This window comes from Pollachius pollachius (assembly GCF_949987615.1).
Source record: "Pollachius pollachius genome assembly, chromosome: 3".
Taxonomy (NCBI): domain Eukaryota; kingdom Metazoa; phylum Chordata; class Actinopteri; order Gadiformes; family Gadidae; genus Pollachius; species Pollachius pollachius.
Window position 1 is genome coordinate 30,139,575 of NC_136936.1, and position 23,166 is coordinate 30,162,740.

At 47.5% G+C, this 23,166-nt stretch overlaps 1 protein-coding gene across 1 annotated transcript in view; it reads right to left on the reverse strand.

Moving 5' to 3' along the window:
• raph1a (Ras association (RalGDS/AF-6) and pleckstrin homology domains 1a) overlaps window positions 1–23,166 on the reverse strand; it is a 97,730-nt gene that overhangs the window by 27,133 nt on the left and 47,431 nt on the right. Inside the window, exons 7-9 of the mRNA XM_079733772.1 lie at window positions 15,133–15,312; window positions 5,988–6,062; window positions 836–913 (exon numbers count right to left, since the gene is read on the reverse strand). Coding sequence (XP_079589898.1) covers window positions 836–913; window positions 5,988–6,062; window positions 15,133–15,312 — 333 coding nt within the window. The remainder of the gene's footprint in view (window positions 1–835; window positions 914–5,987; window positions 6,063–15,132; window positions 15,313–23,166) is intronic.

A 23,166-nucleotide genomic window follows, 5' to 3' on the forward strand; every position in this document is an offset into this window, starting at 1 on the left:
TGCATGTTCATGTAACCTGCGTGATGCTTGACCAAATCAGCCAAATGTTTCTGCGTTCAAATCCTTTTGCTCTCAAAGTTTTAAAGAAATCCTTTTTGTTTGACCTATAAATATTTTTGTTAGGAATGCATGATATTTTGATCTTCATTTTATAATACTTGATTGCAACGGTTTTGCACTCGATATAAAGACACAAATCTATCTTCATACTCTGTCATAGTAAGATGAACTGTTCCCATTTTGTCAAGGTTAATGTCTGTTGTTTTGTCTTGTTAATCGATGCCTCAATGTATGAACCATAGACATTACAATTAATTATTGACCTTTGACCTTAATTAGCTTGACCTTTACTCCTCTATTCTCAACCTATATTCCTCGCTAATCCACTGACTGAGAGTACACCATCAATTGAGATTATTTGGTCATTCTGTTGAGTGCTGTGTGTATGTGTGGGGGGGGGTCTCATGCACTACCACACACACACACACACACACACACACACACACACACACACACACACACACACACACACACACATCTCTGTCCTGGAAAGCAGTACTGTAGTACCAGTAACTGACCTTCTTTTAACAATGTCAAACAAAGCCCACATTGGGCTGTGGTTCATGTGTCCATTATATCTAACATTCTGACTTTGTCTTTGATTCCAAATGATCACATTCAACCATTTACTGCTATTGTCCTGCATAACATCGTCCTTCTCACAACAGGTAGGTAGACTTGACAACTACAAGGACTCCCAAGGCACAGAATGGACTTTTGTATAGTGTGTGTGTGTGTGTGTGTGTGTGTAACAGTGTGTGTGTGCCAGACTCACCTTTTTAACCTGAGCTTCCTTTATCTTCTCCAAAGCAACTCTGATGTTATCAGCTTTAGTCTTAGCTGCCTGCTCCTCCTACACACGGACGCACGCACACAAACACACACACACATACACACACACACACACACACACACACACACACACACACACAAGCACACACACACACAGTCCAGCACACAGTAATTATCGGAAGGCATTCTGCTAGTCCTAATATTATTGGCTGGACTGGGAAAACAGGATTCAACAAAAATATCTGTATATGAATGACACGCAATAAATGACAGAAATGGGATAACTTTTTGCTGGGCTTTTGGGCGAAAGAGCACATACACAATGTGCTGAATAAAGTCCATAAGCATTATGATGTATTAAAGTCCTCGACATCAAGTGATCAGAGAGTGCAACAGCTCCACACCTGCCGAGCAGAGGTAAACACACCCTGACCGTAGTTACAGGATTCTGCATGGAGGAAACAACCGGTGAGACCTAAAATATGTATTGTAACATTTCAGACAAATAAAGTATCAAGTTCATTCTGCTCCAGACTAAATGAGAAACTAACCTAAAGTATCAAGTAGGGATCGGAATTGATAAGAATTTAACGATTCAGATTCTGCTTATCGATCCGATTCCTTATCGATTCTCATTGGTTGAGAAAATAAGTAAAAAAAAAATTGTTTGTATCAACTCTCTTTAATATCTGATCAGAAGAGGAAATTGTACATTTTCACATTAATTTGTCTAGACGATAAAAGATATGTTTGGCTTTTTAAGCCCAAATGCCATCTTTATGTGCCATACAACTAAAAACACAGACTGAAAGCAGTCAAGTAAGAGCTTGTGCCTTTTAGAATATTAACAGTGCTCATTTGCATTCAACTTGTAACAAAGTTCAACTGACATAAAAAAATAAGTCTTCTGTGAAGAGACGGTGGATCGGTTATATAAGGTAATAACGTTACTCATTTTTAATACATGTGAATTCAGTTACGTATTCTTTCCACATTATGTATTCATACCCTTTATACTACCAATTATTATATATAACTGTTTAGTATATATATATATATATACACACACACACACACATCCGGCATTAATAACAGATGGCGTCCCGATAGCTCCGCTGCTGCTTCACTCACTTGCGTCTCTAGTTAGTAGTGTATCAAACACGCGACATTCCTGCAAATGAATTGCATGCTGTGTAGCCAAATGTTTCTGCATTTTGGAGGTAGTTCTGTAGTGACTACATTATGGGTTCGTGTTCCCCTCTTACTGATCGAGAGGGAGGGAACTGGCTATGAGTCACGGGGGTCTAGGGGGACGGGTTATGCGGTTGCACGAGTTCTAGCCATGCGCTGCGAGTGATTGTTCTGCTCTGTCGTTTTTGGATTAAAACAGTTATTATTACGCTGCCTACGTCCTCCTTTTCCTCCGGCACTACAGTTCCCTCCTTTGACGAAATTGAAACTTTACAATTGTTGGCCATATTGTCGTCTTTTCATGTGAAATACAACCAAGCTTAAGAGCGCTTCTGCCTCGGCGCTGTCACACCAAAATTGTACTGGGGGCGAAAATTGTACCGCCAACGTAATCCGCGTTCGAAACATTAGGTCATCGTTCAACGCGATTGTCCGTTGCCAGGCAGGTTTCAAAAAACATTCGCGCTCATGTTGCCAAAGACGAAATAACATAATACAGATAACTTATTTTTTCTTAATATTTGTATTGTATTGAATTTAGCTAGTAAACAGTGTTTAAAGTGTATCATAGTCTAGCTAGCTTGTGTTAATACACTCAGTTTACTAACTTAATGCGATTAAATAATTAAATACAATACAAATATAAAGTGAGCAACGCTTATAAATGTCATTAGTAAAATAAATTATCTGTTTAATGTTATTTCGTCTTGTGACGCTCAATGAATGAGCGCGAATGTTCATGAACATTCCTGTCATCGTTCACGCGATCGTCCGTTGCCAGGCAACGTTCGACGCGATCGTCCGTTGCCAGGCAGGTTTGGAATTTTCGAACGCGGATTATGTAGGCGGTACAATTTTCGCACCCGGTACAATTTTGGTGCGACAGCGCCATGCTTGCTGCGTTCTGAACCAAAACAAAGCAGCGCGTGTGTGACATCGTGACGCATTTGGAACGACCGGAACCGATAAGCGGAATCATTAAGCAGGCATGCTAACGATTCCAAGGAATTGGTTCACTGGGCACCGGTTCTGAACAAGAACTGGTTCTCGATTCCCATCCCTAGTATCAAGTTCATTCTACTCCAGATGTCAATCTTACCTAACGTATCAAGTTTTTTCTGCTCCAGATGAGAAAATAACCTTAAGTATCTAGTTAATTCTGATCCAGATGAAAAACTAACATAAATTATCAAGTTCATTTTGCTCCAGATGAGAAACTAACCTAAAGTATCAACTTCATTCTGCTCCAGATGAGAAACTAACCTGAAGTTTCAACTTCATTCTCTCCAGACTATAGAGAAACTAACCTAAAGTATCAATTTAATTTTGCTCAAGATGAGAAAGTAACCGTATCAACTTCATTCTGATTCAGACTAACTGGACTACGCTGTGACTCAACTGGTCAACCTCACCTGGTTTAAGTAACCTTGTCTAACTAACTCACTTAGTATAACTCACTTGGTCCATCTCACCTTGTGTTACTAGGCTACTTGGTCTAACTAACTTAGTCTAACAAACTCACTAGATATAACTTTCTCAGCTGTTCTATCTGACCTGGTCTTAGTGACCATGTCTAACTCACCTGGTCTATCTTAGCAGGTCTCACTCACCTGGTCTATCTGACTTGTTATAAGGGACCAGGTCTCACTCAACTGGTCTCACTCACCTGGTCTAAGTGATGAGGTCTCCCTCAACTGGTCTAATTAACCTGGTCTAACTGACCTGGTCTCACTCACCTGGTCTAACTGACTAGGTCTCACTCACCTGGTTTGTCTGACGTGGTCTAAGTGACCAGGTCTCAGTCACCTGGTCTGTCTGTCCTGTTTTAAGCAACCAGGTCTCACTCATCTGGTCTAAGTGACCAGGTGTCACTCACCTGGTCTGTCTGACCTGGTCTCCCTCCCCTGGTCTAACTCAGCGTTTCTATCTCAGTCTGTCTTACCTTATTCTTCCAATAGGAGTTCATCGTGACATCAGGCTTCTGGCTCTTCAGAGGAAAGGTTCAGCAAAGGTCCATAAAGTCCCTTGGATTCCCCTCCAGATGCACATGACTACAGGTCAAACTCATGAAGCTCCAAACTCCTGAAGCTCCCAGCTCATGAAGCGCCGAGCTCCTATGCCACTATCTGGATATTCAACCAATATATCAGACCTACACACGACTCATCAGGACTACACATTCCAGGTCCCAGGTATGTCTTCCTGTCACTCTTTCTGTCTGTCTGTCTGTCTGTCTGTCTGCCTGTCTCTGTCTTCCTGTCTCTCTGTCTGCCTGTCTCTCTATCTTCCTGTCTCTCTGTCTTCTAGTCTCTCTGTCTCTCTGTATCTTTGTCGTCTTGGCTCTCTGTATCTGCCTGTCACTCTGTCTTCCTGTATCTCTGTATCTGCCTGTCTCTCTGGCTACCTGACACTCTGTCTTCCTGTCTCTCTGTGTGTCTGTCCATCTGACTGGAACATATTCAACATCTTGGTCCTGGATGAGGGAGAGAGAGTGAATAAAAGGGAGGGGCTTATCTAGAGCTTATCTCTTTATCTATCCTTATCTATCCTATCCTCAACCTCACTCTTCCTCTCGCTCTCTCTCTCTCTCTTTACCTATCTATCATCTCAATCTATCTATCTATCTATCTATCTATCTATCTATCTATCTATCTATCTATCTATCTATCTATCTATCTATCTATCTATCTATCTATCTATCACAATCTGTATCTCCCTCCCTCTCTATTCATAAAGTCCTTCCTCAATCTATTGACCTTCTTTCTTTCCTCATCCTCCTCTCTCCCCCCATAATAAAAACACTAGCTTATTGGTGGTGTTATGCATATATGTGCGTGTACCTTGCATGTGCATGTGTGTGCAAGCCCATATGTATGTGTGAACTGTGCACATGTGTTTGGCTTAAAGGGGTTAGGGCTGTTCCACTTTTGCCAATAGGCATACACCTCCACACACACACACATTTATAATCTTTGTTTATTTTAACAAAACTAAGTAAAGCAGTTAATCCTTCTTAATTTAATATTAATAACACTGAGCTCCTGCTGTGACTAAGGTTTAAATTGTTGACTTATATAGTCGACTTATATAGTCGACTAGCTCCAATATTCTGTATGGCTGAAATGTTTTGTATATTGTGTGTAGTTTGTGATTCTGTTGACCCACATTAAGCCAGCTAACAGCGAGGAGCAGAGAGGAGTACAGACCATTATCGAGGAGCAGAGAGGAGAACAGACCATTACCGAGGAGCAGAGAGGAGTACAGACCATTACCGAGGAGCAGAGAGAAGAACAGACCATTACCCAGGAGCAGAGAGGAGTACAGACCATAACCCAGGAGCAGAGAGGATTACAGACCATTACGGAGGAGCAGACCTGTAAACACACGCTGTGACTCCTCATTACCTCACTACTGTGCCCAGATCAGCACTGTCAACACACGCTGTGACTCCTCATTACCTCACTATTGTATACCAGATCACCCCTGTAAACGCACGCTGTGACTTCTCATTACCTCACTACTGTACCCAGATCAGCCCTGTAAACACACTCACACACACACACACACACACACACACACGCACACACACACACACACACACACACACACACACACACACAGACTAGAGCTACAAAGTTAGCTTCTGTACCATGCTAACTTGCCCTCAAACATGCTAGCAATGTGTTTCACTACCCAAATGTGTTTGGGTAGTGAAACAAACCTGAATACCAACAGAGAGAACAACAGACACACATACAGATAGACTGGTCATCAGGCAGACAGAGAGTAAATCAGGCATGCAGATAGAGAAACATGCAGAAAGGCAGAAAGACAGACAGACATACAGAGGATATCGATAACAGTTGTTCAGAGAAGGGAATGGATGCTTATTGGCTCATACAGAAGGGGTTAAATGTGACTAATAGGGCAGGAGGAGGCGTCACCTTAGTGAGCAGGTGGGAAGGCTTCCCCGCCATGTTCTTTAGAATCAGAGAGGTCTCACTGTCCAGATAGGAATGCTTTGGAGAGAGAGACAGTGAGAGAGAGAGACATGGGGGGGGGGGAAGAGAGACATAGAAGGAGGGAAAGCCAGAGCATGAGAGAGGGAGAACAGAGGAGATTGTTAAATAGCAGCAATGGATAAATTGAGTGCTTTGTTACAGGCTGCAAGAACTATTGTGTGATTAAGAGAAGAAGATGGAGACAGTTCACAGACACGTTTGGCCAAAGTACTTGCGAACAATACGACACACAATTATCAAGCCAAAATCGAGGTTATATCTTAACAATAAACTCAAAACAATATAAACAATAAATGCATTCATACACTAAATATGAACACTAAACTGATATATCAACAATATTGTATCACAAAAAATGAATAATTAAGTGAATTTTGGTTACACCGACATGCCAAACTGAAACACTGAGGTCTCTCGAGTGCTCCCCTTAAAGCCTTGTTCTCCCCTGTCATCTTGTTCACCGACTCCTCCCAACACCAGTTTGTATCAAGTACAGCCTGTGTGTGCACAGGTACAGTGTGTGTGTGCACAGGTCTAGCGTGTGTGTAAGGGTTAAGTGTTTCAGTGTTTTGAAGAGTTTTGAATCATGTGCGAGTAGTACCTGTGGGTTCAAATGTTTTATGTGCTCACACATGCAAGTTCTGTGTGTCTGCAATTCGTAGAAACAAACAAAAAGCCTTTGGACTTATTGTGATCCGGTGTTGATCACTGGGTACTTGAATCCTCACAGAGTTTAACAACAGAGCTGCTGGAGGTTTATGAAGTTATTGTAGCGACCCTGGTATGTGTACTAGTGAGTGACAGCGCTGTAGTCCAATCACAAGCAGGGTTACTAGGTCCAGCAACATGGGGGCTTGTGATTGGGGGAGGTTGCGCAGTGTGTGTGGGTGTCTTCCTGTGCGAGCTCCGAGTAGGAGTGTGTGAAACGTGGGTGTAGAGCGATACATGTGTGCCTTGTTAACTGTTGTAAAGTTTGCGAAGTTCGTGGAATAAAGCCAACCGGCTGTTACACCGGATACCTGCCTCCGCTTCTGGTATGATCGCCACACTGGTGTCAGAAGTGACTTCGGACGTTAAATAAGGATCCGGTCGGGAGCTAGCCTAGCCACAGCAGAAGATTAGCCATCTCGCTAGCTGCACGTTATGGAGGACTTTGGCGGGACAACAGTGAAGGAGGAGAGGAGAGACGTGGAGGAAGGAGCCTACGGTTGGTCGGGAACCGCCAGCGGGTACGAGAGAGCTGCACGTGAGGCGAAGGAGAGCCGGAGAGAGACGGTGGTGGAAATAGCTCACGAGTCGAGCATGACGCCGTCTTTCACGCGGCGCAACAACCCTCTCTCTACCGGAGAGAGAGAACAGCGCGAGGTAAACAGCGTTCATCTTCCCGCTTCTGTTACCTCCGTTAAAACACCCAAGTACTCTGGCAGGTCAGACTGGGAGGCTTTTCATGCACAATTTGAGTTGTTAGCTCATGCAGTGGGGTGGTCGACAGAAGCTAAAGCCCTACAGCTAGCACTCTGCCTCACTGACGAAGCGCTGACTTGTCTCCTACTGCTCAACCCCGAAGACAGACACTGTTACACGGCTTTAGTAGGGGCCCTACAGAGGCGTTTTGGACAATGTTTATAACCAGAGCTCCTTCGTAATGAACTAAATAATCGATGCAGAAGGACCGGGGAGCCGTTACGTGTACTGGCCAACGACATAGAGAGTCTGACCAGGCGGGCTTACGCACACATGCCACCGGGGGTACAGAGCGAACTAGCCCGTGACCAGTTCATCCGAGCCCTTTTCCCCTCTGAACTGCGGGTTCAGGTTCAGCTGCAGCACCCACGGACCTTACAGTCAGCCCTGGAGATGGCTGCAGAGAGGGAGATCGTATGGGGAGTAGCTGCAGGGAGCAGCGTAAAAGAAAGCCCGCTGGCGGTGAGGACGGCAGCCGGGGGCCCCACAGTGGAGGAGAAACCGGCCTGGGCGGCTGAAATGACCGAACTGATCAGAGCTATGTCACTACAGCCCGTACGACGGCCGCGGCCAGGGCCCAGAGTCTGCTGGGAGTGTGGACAGCCAGGGCATTTGGCTAGAGAGTGCCCTAAACAGCGCCCGGCTCAGGGAAACGGCTCCGGGTCCGCGTAGAAGGGAATATGCGGACTCCACCCCCTTCCCCTACCTCCCAGCCAGCCTCCACAGCAGACGATGACACCAGCTTGGTACCTGACATCTTAGTGGGGCGTGCCTCGGTGGGTGAGTCGTGCTATATTTCAGTCACTGTGGAGGGTGTACCATGTCTGGCTCTAGTAGACTCTGGGGCGACAGTTTCCTTGGTGAGACCTGATGTGGTGCCTGGGGGGACCCAGTTGGAGCCGACCGCCAAGTGGCTGCGCACCGTCACCGGGGAACTAGCTCCCCTGACAGGAAAAAGCAGGTTTTCAGTGACTATAGGGGGGTGGGCGGTACGTCACCTGCTATGGATAGCTGCCGTTCAGGAACCCTGTATTCTGGGTTTGGACTTTCTAAAAGCTACAGGATGTGTCCTGGACTTTGGGAGGGGCCTGGTGAGTTTCCGAGGGGGACCAGTCGTCACTATGTTGCCCATAGACACCCTTGTCACACCCCCTGTCAGACTTTTCACACCGGCTGGTGAATCAATAGGGGCAGCTCTCAACATCACCCCCGCCGCGTCCCTCCCTCCTGCCACTCCCACTCGGAGTGTCGGCCCCTCTCTCAACTCGACCCCCCCATCAGGTGCGACCCCCCCCCTCTCACCTTCTCCCCCTCTTCTTACAAAAGCCTCACAGCTGCAGCCCAGAGGAACGGTGGAGGCTGGAGTCAACAGCACCCCTTCAGGGACCACGTCCACCGTACACGCGACCACGTCCCGGTCACTTTCGACCAATACAGAGAGAGAGGGGGAAATATCGGCTGTGAGAGATATATGGAGGAAGAACTGTGGCGGCCTGGACCCTCAACAGCAGGAGGAGCTGTGGCAGCTGTTACTAGAATTCAAAGACAGCTTTGCCATGAGCGACGAGGAGGTGGGGTTGACTCACCTAGTACATCACGACATCGACACGGGGGACGCACGCCCCATCAAGTGCCGGCCTCGCCGCCTCCCCCTGGCTCGTCAAGAGGCTTGCGATGAGGCAGTTCGTAACCTACTGCAGGCAGGCATCATCGAGCCCTCAGACAGCCCCTGGGCCGCCGCCGTTGTCATGGTCCCCAAGAAGGTGAGCGGTTGGAGGCTCTGTCTGGACTACCGGCCGGTGAACGGGATAACCCGGAAAGACTCCTACCCCCTGCTGCGCATAGACGAGTCTCTGGACCTGGTCTCCGGGTCCTCTTGGTTCTCCTCCTTGGACCTCCGCAGCGGCTATTACCAGGTTCCCCTCTCCCCAGAGGCAAGACCCAAAACAGCGTTTTGCACAGGGCGGGGGCTGTGGCAGTTCAAGGTCCTTAGTTTTGGCCTTTGTAATGCCCCAGCCACCTTCGCGAGGTTGATGGACAGGGTGCTGGCCGGGGTCCCCCGGCAACAGTGCCTGGTATACCTCGACGACATCCTGGCTCATGGAAGTTCCTTCGAGACAGCTCTGGGAGCCCTGCGTCAAGTGCTGGAGAGGATAAGGACTGCTGGCCTTAAGCTTCACCCAGAAAAGTGCCACTTCATGCAGCGAGAGGTAACCTTTTTGGGTCACAAGGTGGGAGAGGAGGGCATTGGCACTCTGGGGAACAAGGTGCAGGCTGTCACCGATTGGCCAGCACCCACCAACCAGAAGCAGCTGAAGAGCTTCTTGGGCCTAGCCTCGTACTACAGGAGGTTCGTACGGGGCTTCTCCTGCACCGCTGCCCCCCTGTTTCAGCTGCTACAAAAAGACTGCGACTTTCTCTGGACCGAGCAGTGTCAGGAGGCCTTCACCAGCCTTCAACGGGCTCTGAGCGAAGCCCCGGTTCTTGCCCCAGCTGATCCCTCCTTGCCATTCCTCCTGGATACGGACGCTAGTGGCTCGGGGGTGGGTGGTGTGCTGTCCCAGACTGGCCCCGATGGGGAACGGGTGGTGGCATATTTCAGCCGAGCGTTCAACAAGGCTGAAAGGCGCTACTGTGTCACCCGCAGGGAGCTCTTGGCTGTAGTGCTGTCCATCAGGCATTTCAAGTACTGTCTGTGCGGCCCACTGTTCAGAGTGAGGACAGACCACGCGGCTCTCCAGTGGCTCATGACATTCAAAGAGCCAGAGGGACAGGTCGCCAGGTGGATAGAAGAGCTCCAGGCTTTCAACTTCACCGTGGAGCATCGGCCGGGGGCCCGCCACACCAACGCCGATGCCCTGTCACATCGCCCGTGTGCCGCGGTGGGGTGCCAGTATTGCGAGCGGAGAGAGACTCGTGAGAGAGAACTGCAGGAGGAAAACGGGGGCTGTGCCGCTGTGCGTCGGGTAGAAGAACTCATCTGCCGCGAGCTGCAGATGGTCGACCCAGCTGAATGGAGGCAGCAACAGGAGCAGGACCCCGACCTTAAACCTGTGCTACAGTGGGTGGAGGCTCAGCAGCGGCCACCATGGGAGGAAGTGGCAAGGTTCTCAGCAATAACCAAGGGGCTGTGGGCCAAATTCAGGGCTCTGCGGCTGTGTCAGGGGGTACTACAGCGGGCGTGGTCACAACCAGCAACAGGAGAACAGAGATGGCAGGTCGTGGTCCCCCATGGCCTGCAAGAGGCAGTGTTGGAGGCCATGCATGGAGCTGCAGGTTCGGGGCACTTTGGGGTGACTAAGACACTTAGACGCCTTCGCCAGAGCTTCTACTGGGGCCAGTGTCGGCGGGACGTAGAGGACTTCTGCCGCCGCTGCGATGCCTGTACAGCACGTAAGGGTCCCCCCGGTCGTTCTCATGCCCCGCTCCAGCAGCATACAGTGGGAGCCCCCATGGAGAGGGTGGCGGTGGATGTAGTAGGGCCGCTGCCTCGCTCCGACAAGGGTAACCGCTATGTACTCACGGCCATCGACTACTTCACTAAATGGCCCGAAGCTTACGCTATTCCCGATCAGGAGGCAGTGACGGTGGCCGATGCGCTAGTGGAAGGCATGTTCAGCCGTTTTGGAGTGCCGGAGACCATTCACAGCGACCAGGGGAGGAATTTTGAGTCCCGGGTTTTTGCCTCTATGTGTGAGCGCCTAGGGATGCACAAAACCCGCACCACGCCCTTGCACCCTCAGAGCGATGGCTTAGTGGAGCGGTTTCATCGCACGTTGGGCCAGCAGCTGGCCATCATCACGTCACAGCACCAGCGAGATTGGGACGACCACCTACCCCTGGTGCTCATGGCTTGCCGCTCTGCCATGCAGGAAACCACCTCCTGTACGCCCTCTCTTCTCATGCTGGGGAGAGAGCTCCGTACCCCTGCCGAGCTGTCGTTTGGCCGTCCACCAGACTCCCCAGAGGCCCCCCCAGGTCCAGAGTATGCCAGGAGGCTGCAGGACCGCCTGGATTTGGCCCACGCTTTTGCCCGGAAACAGCAGCAGCAAGCTGGGCTGAGGCAGAAGCGTAATTATGACGTGAGACATTTTCGGGCTGGGGAACTGGTCTGGGTCTTCAGCCCTCAGAGGAAAAAGGGGCGGTGCCCTAAGCTTGAGAGCCAGTGGGTGGGCCCTTGCAAGATACTGGAGAGGTGGGGAGAGGTGGTGTACAGGGTGCAGCTCCCCGGCAGGGGGAGGAGGGTGGCGCTTCATCGAGACCGGTTGGCCCCGTACCGTGGGGGCTCACAGGGGCAAGCAGAGGGGACACCAGCCTCGCCTATTCAGCCTCCCACGTCTCATCCAAATGGCGACGCCTCCATTTCCCGGCCTGGGACGCCAGGACCCCCACCCCCAACTCCGCCAGAGCTCACTCTGAGGCCCCCGTCAGGCCCAGACCCAGCTGAACCACCCCCCTCACCGTCACAGTCCCCTCCTCACGGGGAGAGCAACTCAGCCCCTGGTCCAGGTGCTCCAGCCCAGGAAGGAGGGCGGCCCCGCCGTCAGAGGAGACCCCCGGGGCGTTACAGGGACTTTGTAGACACTCTCTGGGAAGAGGAGTAGTTAGGAGTGAGACCCGAGTTCTTAGAAGGGCAAGAATGCGCCCTGGGCTCACTGGAAGTGATGGCAGTCTGCCCAGATCTTCCTAGTTAGTAAAAGAAATGTTGGACATTAAAAAAAAAAAAAAAAAAAAAAAGATCCTCGAGGGCGAGGATCTTTGTGGTGGGGGGGTAGTGTAGCGACCCTGGTATGTGTACTAGTGAGTGACAGCGCTGTAGTCCAATCACAAGCAGGGTTACTAGGTCCAGCAACATGGGGGCTTGTGATTGGGGGAGGTTGCGCAGTGTGTGTGGGTGTCTTCCTGTGCGAGCTCCGAGTAGGAGTGTGTGAAACGTGGGTGTAGAGCGATACATATGTGCCTTGTTAACTGTTGTAAAGTTTGCGAAGTTCGTGGAATAAAGCCAACCGGCTGTTACACCTGATACCTGCCTCCGCTTCTGGTATGATCGCCACATTATTTTAACCGCTGGAGGTCGCTCATCAAAACAACAACTAAAGAAGTTGATGAGAGCCTGAGAAAGGGGGGGATCATGGGAGTTGTGGTCTTCTCCATCATTGCCAGTGGAAAACAATCTGTCGTGACTCAGAAATCAAGTTTATTTAAAAGCTTATTCTAGTTAAGCCTAGGCACATTTAATGCTAATTTAATTCAAATGGAATTTCCATAACGAAATAGAAAGTTCCATAACGTTAACTTGCTGACTGTTAGATGAGTTGACTACCAAAACCTCTGAAGATAATGATGGGTAGGTAACAGCTAACCAGTATAGATAGTGTGGCAACCCGGTCCCAAACCCTCGGGAGTGGTGGTGGATGGCGTATACCGCCGACATCCCCCAGTCGGAGCCAGAGAGCGTCCAGGGAGAGAACTGGGAGCCCGAGCGGAGCAGGAAACCCCCAGGACCCGATACGGACGGGTAGACGAGTGGATCTAGCAGACCTTTCCCCAGCGGTTCCGAGGGAACCCGCACACCCGGACGGCGTACGCCGACAAGGAACGCACCGCTGGAACAGCGCTACCGACGGGAGCGACCTCCCTCTCCAGGGACGAGACCGGCCCGGCTGTAGAGACAATCACTTGGAGTCTCCCGTGGCTCACGGAGTGATTAGTATTATTTTCGTTTATCCCACGTTGGGCACCAACCCACGCGGTTTCTGTTATTCCTCAAATTAATGCCTCTTTTTGGCTTTGAACGGACCTGGGCGTTTGGTGATTCCTGAGCAACCGAGACATTCCTGGGGCAGGGTTGCCACAATAGCTATGAGGGGAATTTTACAGCTAACCATTATAGATAGTTATGAGGGGTAGTTAAAAGCTAAATGGTATATAGTTATGAGGGGTAGTTTACAGTTAACCGTTATAGATAGTTATGAGGTGTAGTTTACAGCTAACCGGTATAGATCGTTATGAGGGATAGCCCAGTGCTGTTATCTGTGGTCAGAACACTCATCGGCTACTAAATAGGACTTGATGAGCATGATTCAGAGCACGGGAGGAGGGGCTACTCACAGAGCGAGAACCAATCAGAGCGTTGCTGGCAGCTCTACAATGAAATATGATTTTATCATTTAAAGGTCCCATGGCATGCTACTTTATGGATGCTTTTATATAGGTGTTAGTGGGCCCCTAATACAGTATTTGAAGACGTTAAAGAAATTCAGCCTTGGTGCAGAATTACATCCACTACGACCCAGTCCTGAAACAAGCTTTTCACAAACGTTCCGTTTCTGTATCTGTGTCTTGCTAATGAGGAGGAGAGAGGCGGGTCAAGGTGGAGGTTGGGGATGTGGCCCTGAGCAGCTTGCAGCCAAGGTAACATGCGCTAGTGTTTACAGTGGATGTATCGCAGTGGCTCGGATTCATTATATCATCTGGAGGCGCACACAGCTTTTGGCCAAAAGAACACTCCAGGTGCTCCGGCGGGAGTCCTGGAGCTCTATATTAAAATAATATAATATAATATATAGATATCTATATAATATAATATATATTATCACGGCCAAAAGCTGTGTGTGTCTCCGGATGATATTATGATATTATATTATGAATCTCAAACGACTGCGTCAGGCTCTCCAACGTCTCTGGTTCTTCCACTTCCACGTCAATCTGAAGTAGCCTAAAGACTGAACTGCAACATGGAGGAGAGAGGGATTGCTGCCGTTTGCGGACTCCCGGTACTTCAACCACGAGACTTGGCCGTTATCTCGGCCATGGATGAGAAGGAATTGGGGGAAAGGAACTTTTGCTTTGACTCCCTGAAGTTCAGATTGACCGAGAAATGGAGGAGAAAGGGATTGTTGCGTGCGATTGTTGCCCGGTTTTGCCTCTAGCCGGAGCCCCGCTACCAAAGCAACGCCGCGGGGGGGCACCTCCACCGGAGCACCACCTCCAGCAGGGCGTCGCCAGCGCCGGGGCGGGGCTGCCGGGCCACTGCCAGCGGCAGTGGCCGGCAGCGGGGCAGGAGCTGGAGCAGGAGCTGGAGCCCACAGCTGTAAATGAAACGTGTGCCTTTAGGTGAAGGCTGGTTGATGTCTGATTGGCCGAAGCACCGTTAAAGCAGCTGTAAATTTAACGTATCGTATGCCTTTTGGGGAAGGCTGGTGGATGCGTCTGTTAAAGCAGGTGTGTTTAATTGTAATCAGGCATCATGACTTTGTTTGAGAGGTCCCTTTAGGCTATTGGTTGTCATGGTTACCAGGTCACCAGGTCCCAATAGTAAGATCGTTTGGTCTTCTTCAACCAGAATGTAGTTAGGCAGCACTGTCCGTTCCCTCTCAGCAGCTGTTATACTGGGAGCTGCCAGTACAACCACAGATTTCTACTGGTTATACTGGGAGCTGCCCAGAACAATCACATTCCCCTACGAGTGGACACTGGGTGGTGTCCAGTACAACCGGTGGATATCCTGGTTTTCCTGGGAGCATGGCTGCATCAGGGTATTCCCGTTGATACAGAGAGAGGAAGGTCACTTGAGACAGGAGAACAGTGTGTGGGCGTGTACCTCTGTACTAGCCGGCCCCTGATTGGATCCTTCGGGAGGGGGTGTGGCCAAAGAGTGGTTGGCGTCTGATTGGGCGCAGCGCAGCACTCTGTCCAATGAGTCCATGGAGGAGGCGGAGTTAACAGACGCCCCCGAGGCAGAGGCCACAGAGGAGCGCGATGAGTGGGCAACCAGGCGGGCCTGAGAGAGAGACAGAGTTAGTTATAGTTAGTTAGTTAGTATAGTGGGGATGTGTGGGACACAGAGTTATAGTAAGTTAATTAGTATAGTGGGGATGAGTGAGACAAAGACCTAGTTCTAGTTAGTTAGTTATAGTGGGATGTGTGGGTGTGCCTGTTAGGTGGGGTGAGTGTCGTCTGAAGGCTGAGAGGGAACTGAGACTAAGGGCTGTACCACAATTGACCTACTCTATGGAATTTACAGAGGCAGTCCACACTCACTTTCAGAACAGAATTTGACCCACCTCCTGGTGCTGTAACATGACTGTTCTAGAGGTGGACCTCCTAGTGGTGTAACATGACCTGCTCTAGAGGCAGTGTGGACCCCCTAGTGGTGTAACATGACCTGCTCTAAAGGCAGTGTGGACCCCCTAGTGGTGTTACATGACCTGCTCTAGAGGCAGTGTGGACCCCTAGTGGTGTAACATGACCTACTCTAGAGGCAGTGTGGACCCCCTAGTGGTGTAACATGACCTGCTCTAGAGGCAGTGTGGACCCCTAGTGGTGTAACATGACCTGCTCTAGAGGCAGTGTGGACCCCCTAGTGGTGTAACATGACCTGCTCTAGAGGCAGTGTGGACCCCCTAGTGGTGTAACATGACCTGCTCTAGAGGCAGTGTGGACCCCCTAGTGGTGTAACATGACCTATACTAGAGGCAGTGTGGACCCCCTAGTGGTGTAACATGACCTGCTCTAGAAGCAGTGTGGACCCCCTAGTGGTGTAACATGACCTATACTAGAGGCAGTGTGGACCCCCTAGTGGTGTAACATGACCTGCTCTAGAGGCAGTGTGGACCCCCTAGTGGTGTAACATGACCTATACTAGAGGCAGTGTGGACCCCCTAGTGGTGTAACATGACCTGCTCTAGAGGCAGTGTGGACCCCCTAGTGGTGTAACATGACCTGCTCTAGAGGCAGTGTGGACCCCCTAGTGGTGTAACATGACCTGCTCTAGAGGCAGTGTGGACCCCCTAGTGGTGTAACATGACCTACTCTAGAGGCAGTGTGGACCCCCTAGTGGTGTAACATGACCTGCTCTAGAGGCAGTGTGGACCCCCTAGTGGTGTAACATGACCTGCTCTAGAGGCAGTGTGGACCCCCTAGTGGTGTAACATGACCTGCTCTAGAGGCAGTGTGGACCCCCTAGTGGTGTAACATGACCTGCTCTAGAGGCAGTGTGGACCCCCTAGTGGTGTAACATGACCTGCTCTAGAGGCAGTGTGGACCCCCTAGTGGTGTAACATGACCTGCTCTAGAGGCAGTGTGGACCCCCTAGTGGTGTAACATGACCTGCTCTAGAGGCAGTGTGGACCTTCTGTCCAGCTGAGCTGTAACATGCGGCTGCACCAGAAGATGCCGATGTATGGATTGAAATGTCACGTCTTCAAAGCTTGGTCATAAAAGACGAGTTGAATAAAGTACACACTAGCTAAGGCTTTGTTTTATGTGTGTAGCTAGATTTATACAAATGAAGACAAGAAAAGGCTAAACATTGAATGTATTTGTTGTTCAGGAAAAATGTGTTGACAAAAAGATCAATACGATCAATACAGAAAAAAATAGAGAAAATAAGATGCATATCATTGTCAATATGCGAGACCCTATTTGCTTGCTTTGCTTAAGTGTGGATTAGAGCTAGGTGATGAATCCATTACTATCATAAAAGTTTCCTGGATCGCAGAGAATGCCATTTTTTATTTGAAGCCACCCTCCCATACAGCTACTGCCTCACTCTACCTCACTCCTCATTCACTCCTCCCTCACTCCACCCCACCCTCACATCCTTACCCCTCCCTCTGGAGCTCCTTCACTCCACCCTCACTCCTCCCACTGGAGCTCCTTCACTCCACCCTCACTCCTCCCACTGGAGCTCCTTCACTCCACCCTCACTCCTCACTCTGGAGCTCTTTCACTCCTCCCTCACTCCTCACTCCACCATCCTCTCTGTGGCTCCCCACAGGAGACTCCATCTTGTTTGGACTTTAACATTAGGATTAGGATCTTCAAACATTGCTCTTTCCTAAGGTCTGACAAATACTGACATGTTGGCCCTTTGCTAGGTGGAGGCTAATTGAAACGTGTTCTAAGGTTGATCATTGTGCCCAGAGGTTCAGCCAGTACTGTAGTGACACTATATTGTGTCAGTAGTCTGTTATATAATAGAGCAGAGAGTACTGCACACCTGCACGTTGGGTCTATTAGTATTTACTCTTAATGTACTGCTGTTTTGTTCTTAGTGTTTGGTAAAGAATAACTAAACACCCGACCACTTTGCTGCTGGGAGATCTCTTCAACATGAGCCACACTGCCTGTCCAATTTGTAATTTGCAACTAATTAGTTGCCAACTTCTATGGAGGTACCATCAGTGACTGTGGTACTGTTTTCTTATTGTTAATTATTGTTATCTGTGCCTGTAAACATAAAACATTGGATGCAAAAAAATGGTAACATGAGTTTAACTACAGAACATTGTTTAGAACGGTTTATATCATCTGCTGGTATTCCATTACAGATCAGGCCATGTCCATCTGAAGGTGATCAGGGTTGACCCAACCTCATTGCCATTTTCTATTTGTCAGAGAGCAATGGCACTGATTGGGGGACCAGAACTTCCCTGTCTGAAGGGTCTGTGGTAATCACAGCTCCCATTCAACTCCTGGGTCTGGGAGGGTGAGGCTTTGCTTAGTTTACCATTTATTTTGAAAGGCACCGTAAACATTCAAGGCAACAAAAAAGTTAATCTCTACATCACCTCAAGGTATCATTCTTCCTCAAATATATATGATGGCTCAGTGTGTGTGTCTCAGAGTGTGTGAGACACGGTAGAGCGATGTCGTGAACACAGAGAAGGGTGAGATGTTAAGGAGACCATCTTCATCACGTATCTGATGCGCAAGTAACTTCTTCCAAACGTCACACCACAACGCCCATGATATACCTAGCTCACGTTACACTGCTATTTAGTGTTCTACCCGTAAATCCACACTTACACATTGCATTCACTGTCATGTCAATAACACAGTATGGTGAATTATGTCTTTAAAATCTCTTATTCAGGAGACCCTGAAGATCTCCTGAATAATACTATCCCTGAGGTAGTATTTTCTCCATAGGAAATGTAAATGACCTTTTATGTGAATAAGGAGTAGAAAGACTAGCTGAAAGCAGCTAGTGTGTGAGCATTTGATTACATTATAAAATTTGTCAATTTATGGGTTACAGGGGTAATTGTTCAATGGAAAGAGTATTATACTATTCATGCAAATCAAGATTGCGGATTGTACATTGGCTGCCTGACGTGAGAGTTTAAGATGTTAATTTCATTCATATTTTTACCAGAAGAATACGTCAATTGAGATTAAACATCTCTTCAAGTGTCCTGGCCAAGACAGGCAGCAGTAGCCTACAGTCACACATAGCATACACACAAAAAATTAGAAATATAAAACTGAACTGAAACAGTCGGCAGGGGGGATATCAATATCGTAAGACATTTCGGGTGGCTCAAGGAGAAGAGTAATATTAAGCTTAAGCAACAAAGTGTAAAGACATTTCGGGAGGCTCAAGGAGAAGAGTAATATTACATTTTAGCAACAAAGTGTAGTCTTGTGGTGGACTCTATAGACATAATTCTATATGTTTTCAAGTGACTTTTGAGTTGATATGCTGGTCGGCGCGATGTTTGAATTTAACCGTTTTTATATGATAAAATGAATGACCTGCCGTTGCGTTGTCGACGTGAGAATTATCTATTCGCTTTTATTATTGGAATTTATACAGTTTATAGACAGAACATCTTACCTGGGAGAGTTTGTTGATGGCGGGGCCATTAAAACACACTGAATTGTTATGTTATGTTAACATGATATACGCTCTGCGGTATTTTATATTATGTTAACATGATATATGTCTGCGTTATGTTATTGTTACTTTATGTTAACATGATATACACTCCACGTAATTTTATTGTTATGTAACATAATATACGCTCTTTTTTATGTTATTGTTATATTATGTTAACATGATATAAGCTCTGCATTATGTTATTGTTGTTATGTTAAAATGATACACGCTCTGCGTTGTGTTATTGTTGTTATGGTATTGTTGGTATGTTATGTTTACATGATATATGCTCTGCGTTATGTTATTGTTGTTGTGTTATGTTAAATGATATATGCTATGCGTTATGTTATTGTTGTTATGTTATGTTAACATGATAAACGCTGTGTTAATGTGATATGTGCTCTGCGTCTGGTTATTGTTCAGCTGAAAGGCGTACTATGGCTTTAAGATAAGACTGACAACATTTACAGACAAAGCAGTACGGAGTTCAGTTTGGACTAGGTAGGTAATGGAGCTTTAACAGATAATACCACGGACTGTAATGGCGCGTTTCCACCAAGCGGAGCGGTACCGTTAGGTGCGATTAGGTGCGGTACGGTTCGCGTTTCCACTGCCAAAAGTGGGCGGGGTCCGTACCTATTTGTCAGTACTCCTCCGTTGGGGAACCAAACGGTCTGAAAGGGTGCCAAAAAGTTGGAGATACACATGCCGTCTGTTGATTGGTCAACAGAATCGTCACTTCCGAGCGACAGGGGGATAATAACAAACAAACACAGTGCCCGCAAGGTATTTCTGGACAACGGCGAACGCTTCATTTATTGAAGAAAGTGTCGCGATAAAGTTTGCTCCTTCTTCTACGTCCTACATTGTTGCTCTTTGTTTAGTGTGTCGCATTATTCTTTTTCATTGGATTTATTAGCAGGCCACCAGTGGTGGGAGAGTACTGAAAATACAATTACGTCTTTCAAAATCTAGTTTTAAGAGATGCACTCTCAAAACATTTCTTCACAAGTTGCTTCATTATGTGTATTGTTCATTACAAATGCATACAACAATATATTACCATAAAAAATGTCATTTCATGCAATTTCAAACAAATTTACACTAAAAATGTAAATTAATTTCAGCTCTGTGCATATGACAAAAGGCAAGAGCTTTGTAGGAAAACTACCAATGAAACACAAACCAGGCTAAGAGAGAGCGAGAAAGAGAGAGAGAGAAGGCCTTTTTACACTGCCAAGCTGGTTCGTCGCGGCTTGGCACGCCCGGCAATTTCACTGCCTTGCCTGTCTAAAACCGATGGGGCTTTCTTGGTTAACTGGAGAAGGCGGGTCTGTGCACAGAGAGTAGACCTCTTTCGAATAATTTGCATACAACAAATGTTTTTTATTTTGATTCAAAAGACTTGCATACAAGAATGAGTATACATCTGAGTGTAGGCTAAAAACGCGATTAGCTATTTCCAAGTGCAAAAACGCCAACATATTTTTTATTTTGCTGACCACTTGTTTTATATCTAGAGGATGAAAAACATATTTCTCGTATATCGCACAATCTTTCCCTGTCTTTGTTAAATACGACTGCATCACCTTCTCTCACATGATCAGCAGCTTGCGGTTTTCACTGTCTCTCCAGTCAGAACTACTCATGTTGATATCGCTGTGTTGTCTCTGTCTAGACAACACAACAACACGTCTACCCAAGTCCCGCCCCTGGAACCACGGAGCTGTCTAATGGCATTTACATCAGAATGAAACCACCAATGTGTGTAGGGTCCGGGAGGGGAAATTGGGGTGCTAGCTGAAGCCGGGGATTAACCTCAGGCAGTGTAAACGCGCGGACCATGCCGGGAAATAGGCGTGCATAAGACGGGCATATTTGGTAGTGTAAAAACGTCTAGCGAGAGAGAGAGAGGGAGAGAAAGACAGAGAGACAGAATATATAGGCCATCAAACTAATTTACACTAAACATGTAATTTCAGCTTTGTAGGAACACAACTACCAATGGAACACTAACCAGGCTAGCTAAGTGGGGTGAGAGAGAGAGACAAGACACATTGAAGATGCGTATTGGCTCTCTCCCAATACACATCTTCAACGTGTATTGGACAATCAGATTTGTCTTGACGCGATTGTGATTCAGCCTACGCATAGCATGCACGCATACTCACATCCAGACAAACCCCGCCCTACCGTAAGGTTACGGTCGGCGGTGGAAAACGCGAGCCGTAACTGAGCCGCACCTAACCACACTACACCTACCGGACCTAACCGCACCGCTCGGTGGAAATGCGCCATTAGTGTGTGTTTGTATAGAATCAATAGATCAACTGATTCACTGATTCTGGATTGATCCTGAAGACGTGCATGTCCAACTGTGATGTCCACGCTACAGGGAATTACACCACTTATATGAAATGTGTCTGCGCACCAGAGGCAAAGTTTCGCAGAGAATGATATTCATCCCCACATTTCCTTAAAGAGCAACTTTCTAGTTAACTGTATAACTTAATTCATACAGAATATTGTATGAAAATGTACATTTAAAAATAAATACACAGGAATACAAATGTTTTACAACACCCACGGAAAAAAATGTACCTATTCTAAGCTAGGCTCCCAAAAACCACCCCTTTCCTCGAGAACGCGCCTATGATGTAACGACAGGCAAACATTGGCGCTGCTGTACCTATTCTCAGTGTGGGTTTAGTAGTCGGAGTGTTGTAAGGGAGAAAAGAGCTTGTCAATATCGTTGTAGTTGAGTAGGTTTGAGTTGTCAAAATGGTTCATTCTTGTGTTTGTTTTGGATGCAACAACTCCAACTTGTCTGTCCATCGGGTCCGCCGATTTCCAAACAAGAAAGACAACCATTTCCGTGCTTGGATACGTTTCGTCCAGGCAAAGAGAAGCAACTTCACTGCCTCCTCGGTGACGAGACACACGGTGTTGTGTGAAAAACACTTCACACCGGACAGCTACAACCAAGGAGATCTGATGGAATTGCGCTTGGGATTTCGACGAAGAGAGTGGGTTAGGCTCGCAAATGGAGCTGTGCCATCTGTGCATGCAAGTCTACCAGCAACATCTGGCGGGAGTGAGTCCAGCACTAGCAGAGAATCTGCGCCCCGAAAACGGGAGCATTGCACAGTAAGTCTTATAATACCTAAACCTACCTCTAAAAAAATACATCGGACTACATTGAAAAGATTTCGAAAATATTGGCTGCTAGCAGTCTTTTAAATAATGCATGAATGGGGGATTTTCATGAAAGGATTACATTTTTTAAAGTTGTGATTTTGGTCTGTTTTCAGATTTTGGGAGAGAGTGCTGCCAGCAAAGATGGGGCGCGTGCAACTACCACTTCAGAGCCTGAAAATGATGGAGATGATGGAGATGGAGACATCTCTACGATGGACCCTGAGCCAGTAGTGGTCCATCGTGGATCTCAGTGCAACATACGATGTTTCCATCGTTCATTAGGTAGTTAGCTTATATCTAGCATTCACCATACATGCCATATACAATCACAAATAAGGATGACATGTCAGATTTTTCATTTTCTCCATGGTTACTATTTTGCAATTTACACTTTTCAGACAGCCGACATTGAAAATTATGAACTTCATAACTTTAGAAAAGGATATTGGGTTGCATTAGATACTGCATGTGTAGCCGAGCTAAATTTAATTTGATTTTGTCATTTTTTTATCATTGTTCATACCTTTTTTATTGTGAACTCCATCAAATATTGGTTCCTAAGTAAGTTGGTTTCGTTGTTTCCTATGGCATGCCTTTTGTTTCCCTGGGGAGTGGTTTGGCGTTGCACCTGTGTGTCTAGCGTCAGTGAGCGCTGATGCACGGAGCTGGTGAGTTGCGTTTGCGTCTCTCTCCGTTAGATTTTTATGTTAACCCCTTGTTGGTTGCCCTTGAACGGTTGTGGTGGTTCACACTGCTTTGCGACATGCTTTTAGG